At 36.9% G+C, this 8,336-nt stretch overlaps 2 protein-coding genes across 2 annotated transcripts; one reads left to right on the top strand and one right to left on the bottom strand.

Annotated features, from left to right (window-relative positions):
- The first annotated feature begins 649 nt into the window (after positions 1 to 649).
- LOC18048144 (probable polygalacturonase) lies at positions 650 to 3,612 on the top strand. Its single transcript, XM_006439425.2, has 6 exons — positions 650 to 859; positions 941 to 1,273; positions 2,012 to 2,132; positions 2,223 to 2,397; positions 2,517 to 2,587; positions 2,809 to 3,612. The coding sequence occupies exons 1-6, from the start codon at positions 827 to 829 to the stop codon at positions 3,516 to 3,518; spliced, it is 1,443 nt and encodes a 480-aa protein (XP_006439488.1). The 5' UTR covers positions 650 to 826; the 3' UTR covers positions 3,519 to 3,612.
- A 374-nt stretch (positions 3,613 to 3,986) lies between these two features.
- On the bottom strand, positions 3,987 to 8,153 carry LOC18048143 (mitogen-activated protein kinase 4). Its single transcript, XM_006439424.2, has 6 exons — positions 7,753 to 8,153; positions 6,953 to 7,082; positions 6,139 to 6,276; positions 5,127 to 5,459; positions 4,675 to 4,858; positions 3,987 to 4,579 (listed from the first exon to the last, which is right to left on the bottom strand). Exons 1-6 carry the CDS (start codon positions 7,926 to 7,928, stop codon positions 4,407 to 4,409), a joined length of 1,134 nt encoding a protein of 377 aa, XP_006439487.1. The 5' UTR covers positions 7,929 to 8,153; the 3' UTR covers positions 3,987 to 4,406.
- Positions 8,154 to 8,336: the final 183 nt, after the last annotated feature.

Below are 8,336 nucleotides of genomic sequence, written 5' to 3'. Positions count from 1 at the left end.
GACAAAAGTATCGTGATGCGGGGCCCCGGCGGTTGCTTTCGACTTCTCATAAGCCTAAGAAATGGCAGTATCGGACAAGCTTTGTCTGCTGTAGCACCGAAGGTCACAAATGCATGTATTCGTTTTAAAACCTATTGCTAATAAAAACAAATGCGATATTGTTATTGGGTAATCCTGACATCAGAAGAACAACAACACATGCAGTTTCTTTTTCCATTTGCACAAAACAGAGTAAGTGGAGTAGATGGAGAAAAAAAAAAAAAAGGACTAGTGGGTAGGCATGTTGATTCATTGTGCCATGTTTTTAAAAATTTTAGATAGAACCTAATTCAGAAATCCCAACTCAAATTATTAAAATTGCGTATAACTCAAATGGGACAATGATCACAATCTGGGGTTGTCTCCACTTCCACTCTCACCTTCACCATCCAATAAAAATCTCCCTAAAATTTTCATTTTGACTCTCATGTTATACAATGTACTCTGTTTAAAAATAATAATAATAATAAATATAAAATTTCAAAAAAGACGCACGCATTCCACGTTTACCCCTCAGTTTGCTTGTGGTACACACAATTATCTTTGTCACATTTTAAAATGATATTTTGGTCTCTGTTTTTCTTTAATCTTTTTACTTTAATCAGTTTTCTTTTTCTTCCACTTTTCTCGCATTTTCTTCTCATAAGATTAAACATCAACGTAAACTGGGGGATTGTCGATATTGTGCTAAAAGTCCGGAGTTCTTCCCCTATATAAATCGTAAACAAGCATCAAAGTCCCTGGACTCTTTGAACAAGCCAAGCCAGAGCAACCCATCTTTTATTCAATGGAGTCGTTAAAAACTGCCAAAAGAACTCAGGTAAAGCTTCTTCTTCTATCGTACATATCTTTCCGTGATCTCCGGAAACAAACATAACGCAATCTCTTCTAATTCGCGCAGGTTATTTGTATCATATTGCTAGTTGGTATTATCATCTCGTTAAATACAAATGGAGTTGAGAGTAGAAAAGCCCGAAATTCAGACTGGTTTGAGTACTCAGCAATAAGTTGCAGAGCTCACAGCGCATCACTGGAGGAATTCGGAGGCGTTGGCGATGGAATCACATCAAACACAAAGGCTTTTAAGGCCGCAATTGATCATTTGAGTCGGTTCCAGTCAGAAGGAGGGTCCCAACTGTTTGTTCCTCCTGGAAAATGGCTGACTGGAAGCTTCAATCTCACCAGCCATTTCACTTTGTTTCTTCACAAGGATGCTGTTCTTCTTGCTTCCCAGGTTAGCAGCTCTGTACTATCGATTGTTCCTTCAACTGATCATACACATTAGTTTATTCATTTTACTGGGAGATTGAAAAGACTGCCTGCAAGGCAATGTATATTTTCCTTAAATCACGGCCGTTAGGTTTCGGATAAGGGAAAATTTTTCCGAGAGAAAAACGAGAAGAATAACAAACGTAACAATAGAAACGCACTCTATAACAGTTTTCCAGCCATTAAAACGTATAATATCATTCATGCGAACTGCCTCATAATAAATGTGTTCCTTTTGTTTCAGCCGTTAATGTGTGTCTTGAATACTAGAACTAGTCTTTTTATTGTTGATAAATATTGACTTTAGACCTGCATTTCCTAGGAAACACTTATTTCAGGCTAACAGGTTGACTTTGGCAGCACATCTGATTATTTCCTACAGCTACTAAATCAAAAATAAGCTCTAAAGTCTACCAATGACATTTATCAAACATCTATTAACTTTTCCTTGACAGCTTGAGCTTTCATTCCCAACAATTGCGGCTTAAAGAGCTATATCACTAGAATACCAAAAACGGAGTCTAAAGCATGTTTCTCTACTAATAACAAGATGCATCATGCTGACTATTAGCATCATAGTTTCTATTTTGAGAACTTTCATTTATAATGCTTAAATAATCTGATGATTAGATGATGAAATGATTTGTATCACGATCTAATCCGAATTGATTATTCTTTTTCTATTTTTTATCAATTGGGCTAGGATGAGAAAGAATGGCCTGTGATCGAGCCTTTGCCATCCTACGGTAGAGGAAGGGACACAGAAGGTGGAAGGTATAGCAGTCTTATTTTTGGAACCAACCTCACTGATGTTGTCATAACAGGTACCAGTGAATCAAGCGTAACTTCTGAAACTAGACGGAGATTTATATGTGTGATTAGTTAGCATTACAGAAGATTTCATTGAATTTCAGGGGACAATGGAACTATTGATGGTCAGGGTGAGCTCTGGTGGCGAAAATTTCGTGCGGGAGAGCTAAAGTATACCCGCCCATACCTTATTGAAATCATGTACTCACAGAATATTCAAATATCCAACCTCACATTGATCAATTCCCCATCCTGGAATGTTCATCCTGTTTATAGCAGGTTGCTTTCTGCTTCTCTAGTACCTAATTACATATACTTATACTTGTCTAAATACATTGATAGTTTAATCCCTAAAATTTGTTCCTTTTTGTTCTAACAATCGATGTTATGGAATGCAGTAGTGTCATAGTTCAAGGCATAACGATCTTAGCGCCGGTGACATCTCCAAACACTGATGGTATTAATCCTGGTGAGTATGCAGCAATGTTTTTAAACCACTTAGAAGAACATGCACCAACATTTTCTTGCCATATTCTTGAAAATATTTAACTTCCTGAGAGAGGAACCTAAGTCTAACACACCTAAAATGTTCCGGCAACAGATTAAAGATTTAGGAACAAACTGTTACTTCCACTAGGCTATGCTTCAACAAATACTAAGCAAATAGCAACCGTTTGATTCTGATTTCAGATTCTTGCACAAACACCAGAATAGAGGACTGCTACATTGTATCAGGGGATGACTGTGTAGCAGTTAAAAGTGGCTGGGATCAGTATGGTATTGCTTACGGGATGCCAACAAAGCAGCTTATTATCAGACGCCTAACGTGCATTTCTCCATTCAGTGCAGTGATTGCACTGGGAAGTGAGATGTCCGGTGGGATTCAGGACGTACGGGCAGAAGATATCACAGCCATTGATTCTGAATCAGGTGTCAGGATCAAAACTGCTGTTGGAAGAGGAGGTTTTGTGAAGGACGTATATGTGAGAAGAATGACAATGAAAACCATGAAATGGGCATTTTGGATTACAGGCAGTTATGGTTCTCATCCTGACAATAACTATGATCCGCATGCACTTCCCGTGATTCAGAATATCAATTATCGTGACATGGTTGCTGAGAATGTAACAATGGCAGCTAGATTGGAAGGAATTGCTGGGGATCCTTTTACTGGAATTTGCATATCAAATGTGACCATTGAGCTAACCAACAAGCCTAAGAAACTTCAGTGGAACTGCACTGATATTACCGGGATTTCGAGTGGTGTGACTCCCAAACCATGTGAATTGTTGCCAGATCACGAACCGGCGAAGACCACGGAATGTAATTTTCCTGACAACAGATTGCCCGTTGAGAACATGGAAGTTCAAATGTGCTCCTACAAAGCAAATTACTTGTAACGCGAATTGTTACGTATGTATAAGGGATTTCAGTCCCTATTTGCAGTGATATGATAAGTCACCAAACCTATACTTACAGTTGGTTGCAAATAAAGTAATGCGACTAAATTATCGCTCTAACCCACAAAATCGATTTAATTCAAAAAAGGCGATAAGGATTAGAATTTTTATTTTTATTTTTTCTCGTATTGGGTTTGTTAGTTTGAACTTCTAGTTCCATCGTAATCTAATTTCTTTTTTTTTTCTTCCTACCAACAACTCAGATTTCTCGCATCATCATCGTAGACTCAAATTTTCGCTTTTCCTTTTTGTAAAGAAAAATAAACCGGTTGTAACTAGGAATTTAGACCAGGATGTAGCATCAAGATTTCACAAATTTTTAACACTTTACAACCATTTTGTCTTACTACGAATTTCTATAAGCATCAACCCCAGCACATAATAGCCCACATCGGAAGGACAGAGAGATACAGGAAACAACTCATTATATGTAATTATATTGATTTAACTCCAAAGGTTTTCAGAAAAACTGGAAGTAAGCATGAACAACATAGTATTCCTAATTTGCTTTAACCTCCAAAATTCCCAACTTATTCTATCCTTTTACCAGTCTCTTTCAAGGTCCAATGCAGCTGCATTCACTGATTTTGTAAGCATGGAAACTAACAAGCAATCGGGCCTTCATGCATATTTTTGGGTCCCAATAGTCAGAGAAGTTATTGTTAAGCTGCTTGAACATTACCGAACTCCAGCTTTAAGGTACACGAAAATGAACTTTAGTGTTTTTCCTACTCACCATTCTACAGAAGGATTATGAAAATACATTGTATTAGGGGCAAACGAGGGTTTGTTCCATATGAATTTCTACAGCACAAGCAAAGCATACTCCTAACATGTTGGGTCTGGATTGAACTTCACCGACTCCCTCCAGATCAGCTCCCTAATGTGATCTTCAGTGCATGATGAATGCTCAAAATCAAAGTGGAAAGGCCTGGGGCAGACAGGTTCATCATTGAGATCATGAAGAGATTGTAAATAGGGGTGACGAAGTGCCTCCTCAACTGCAAACAGAAGCAAATGAGATAAAACTTTAGGAGATTAGATACAGTAAGAGAGAGAACTGTTGAGCTAGGAGGTCTGAAATCTTTTTTCGTACCTGTAATACGTTTATTGGGATCAAACACAAGCATTTTCTCTAACAGATCAACAGCCCCAGACGACTTATTGGGAAATCTAGTTGCAAATTGCTGCTTTCGACACCGTGGAAGCTGTCTAACATATCTTCTAGCATTATCACTCCGAAGAAATCCAAGGCTTGCATCATCGGGAGAACCTATTAACTTTTAAACAAAAAGACAGAAAACACATGGGTAATGTCATAAGCATCAGTTTATTGGAAATGATAGACAAGTTTACTCTATTCTTAATTCGAGAATCACTGCAATCTAGAAGGATATAAATAAGAAGAGCTGAAGAAGAATGAAAAGTGATTTCCGGAGTAATTTGATCCCTTTCCGATTTAGGTACTAACCTATTAGTAACAATAATATTATTTTTATAGCTGCTTCAGTATTAATAAACCTTATCTAACAGCCCCATAAATCATACCTCAGTGATGAGTCTCAGCTGATGGACATAGTCTTTCCCAGGAAACAAAGGTTCTCTGGTCATGATTTCACCAAGTATGCAACCAACAGACCAAATATCAATTGCAGCAGTGTATTCCGTACAATTAAGGAGCAACTCTGGTGCCCGGTACCAACGAGTGACAACATACTCGGTCATGAAATCTGTTTCAGATGTCGTCCTTGCCAATCCGAAGTCTCCAATTTTAAGGTCACAACTGGCATTGAGAAGCAAGTTACTGGGCTTGAGATCACGGTGCAAGACACTGGCTGAATGTACATATTTCAATCCTCGTAACAACTGATATAAAAAGTACTGCAAAATTTTTATCAAATATCAGTTTCACAGTAAGTTCAAACTCTGGAAAGTCTTAAAACAAGTCATTTTTTTTTTCACATGTAAACCCTTTACAGGTTGAGTATATGCCCAGTGAAAAAGTACAAAATTTTGATTAAAACATTTTCAATATTCAGTGCATGAAAAGCATCACTTTTCTCCTCATCCATCCATTCATATTGGGTAGTCACTACAGACAATAATTTGATATAGCATCACTGAGCCAAAATTGAGGAGCTTGCAGCTGTACCTAAGAGGTGATAGGTAAAGTTTTTATTTGTTATCATTAGCAATAATCTTAGAACATCTATCTTTCTCAATCAATATTTGCGGGCAAATCAATGGCAGAATCACGTAAAAAGGTAAAAACAAGTTGTTCAGTTCACAACAGCAGGTTAATCAGTTCTATCATAACTCATAACCACCAAATTACTGAAAAGTTAGTTTTTCATAACCTGTTCACTTTTAGAAGTTAAATTTCATCTTCATCAGAGAAAAGGGCAAAGCTGAAAGTATTCAACTATTATATGAAGTCAGTCTTATGTGATCAAAGAAATTCAAAAGGAAACTAGAAGCAATCCTTTGTAAGCTACAGAGAATTATAAAAACTCATTCCAAGAAAAGGTTTGAAGCCCTAAAATCACTGCTAGTGCCAAACCTGACAATGATCATCCGTTAGTTGTTGGTCAGAGCGAATTATCTGGTGAAGATCAGTGTCCATCAATTCATAAACAATGTATACATCATTAAAGGTGTCCTTTTTGGGAGGCCGAATGATATCCTTAATGGCGATGACCTGTCGGAATACAAAAACTGAGCTGTAATAACAAGGGTCAACACAGAAAGAGTGACAGATACAAAACCACATCCATGGTAACAGAATGTAAATCCAGATAATGTTTGTATTGGTTAAAGATATTTGAAAATCTGATTTTCATAAAAGGAGTCTGCACCATAGTTAACATGTTGCATGTTATAAGAATAAAAAATTACAGACATGAATCATTAATAATCACTGAGGTGCCACATTAGATTCTGACATTGATAATGCATGTCAAATAGCTTTGTGGCACAGTGACTACACGTCCTTTTTTTGAAAACTTGATGCAGAGAAACTACTAATTTCGAGGCTGTGAACATCATATATAATATGGGAGTCTTATAAGCTCCCTTTTAAGCTTTTACCCACATTTGATGCCATAAATACACTCCAGTTAAGCTACAATAATTCTTTGCTGTATTAAGATAGTTCGGTAGATGTGATGCACCATATAAATTCAAAAAACTGGGAATTAACATTTTTCATGTCATGAGCCAGACAGTGCTAATGATTACAAAATAAATCGTAGAAAAACAAAATGTAAACATAAAATAAAGATTAGCATCCCAAAAGATAGTAAACCAATAAACAAAATTTTAGTGTGAAACCCTTGGTTCAGGGTATCTCTACAGTCACCAGAGGCTAAGCTTACATTTTCATGCTCCATGTGGCGAAGAAGCTTAATTTCTCTCAAGGTCCTTCTGGCATCTATTATGTTGTCAAATGCATTACCGATCTTCTTAATGGCAACCTCCTCGCGTGTCTCTGAATTTACAGCAGCGCTGAAAATAAAAAAAATTATGTCATCATATTCTCCTCTCAACTTAACAGACATGGTAACATAATCAATAAAGCATCATCAAGATACAGATTTTAAAATTTTTATCTCATGAGAGATACTCAACATTTACTAAGGTAGTTAGCAGAAAGTACACAAATTAAACCAGATAGCCATAGTTTTTTTATTAGCCCACGTCTTGTCCTAGAGGTTTAGCTCATATCTGGTGAAGAAGAGGTCCTTGATGGCAAATTTCTAACCCAGATGATATCATTTATATTGCTAAATCAGCCTCAAACTAAATAAATCGAATATTTCATCCATCAGTAAGCTTTTTCTCCATAAAATCGACCAAATACACCGATCATGCATCCCATGAAAAATCAGCCTATAAAATCTCTTTGAAAGTTTTATTTCAGAATATACATAAATCTTGAATAACATAATCAATGATAAAAATGAAACCAAATAAAACATCAAATTAACGTCATATATATTATTACTTAAAACCCCGCAAAAACCATCTAGCCGTATAAGCAAACACCAACCAAACGATCGAACTACATAAATCTCCAGAAAAAGAAACCAAGCCAACTCCAAAAATAACTAGTAAATAGAGAGAAGAGACGGGTAGATAATAAGAATAAAAAGAAAAAAAGGGGGAAAAAACTCACCAAACAATGCCATAAGCACCCCTACCAATGGGTCGAATGGGTGGGACATACTTGCTTGAAACCTCAAAAAGGTTACCGTAAACATTGTACTGTACGTATTTACCCCCATGTGTGAGCACCCCTTTGACACTGCTAGTCGCACCACCTGAACTCGAATCCTTCGCCGCTGCGGCCATTTTCAGTCAAAACCCAGAACTGGGTTCTCTTTTTCTCTGCTTCTGGCCGTTTACTGTTTTATCAGAGTTGAGCTTGAGCATTTGGGTCTTGCCAGAGCGTGTTGTGAATGTGAAAATATGAATGCAGCAACAACTTTTTGCGCCTCCTAACCACACCTTTTGATCTGAAATTTGTTTGAAAATCCGTGAAATGAAGGCGACTTTTCTTATGTTTTATAAGTAATAAATAACATCGACCTGCATTTGCTATTTTTGCATCCACGTATTTTATCTTTTCCCCGCCAAACCAATGCCATCCTGCCTCGTGTTTTTTGGTTGCATAGGTAAAATGTAAATTACTCCTAACATTTGTGAACTTAAAATTGTTTTTTTTTTTAATCGAACCTACTACCTAGACCTAGTCAAGTT

This window comes from Citrus clementina, unplaced genomic scaffold (assembly GCF_000493195.1).
Source record: "Citrus clementina cultivar Clemenules unplaced genomic scaffold, Citrus_clementina_v1.0 scaffold_3, whole genome shotgun sequence".
In the NCBI taxonomy this organism is placed as follows: Eukaryota; Viridiplantae; Streptophyta; class Magnoliopsida; order Sapindales; family Rutaceae; genus Citrus; species Citrus x clementina.
Note: the sequence above shows the minus strand (reverse complement) of the source record. Positions and strands in the feature narration are given on the sequence as shown.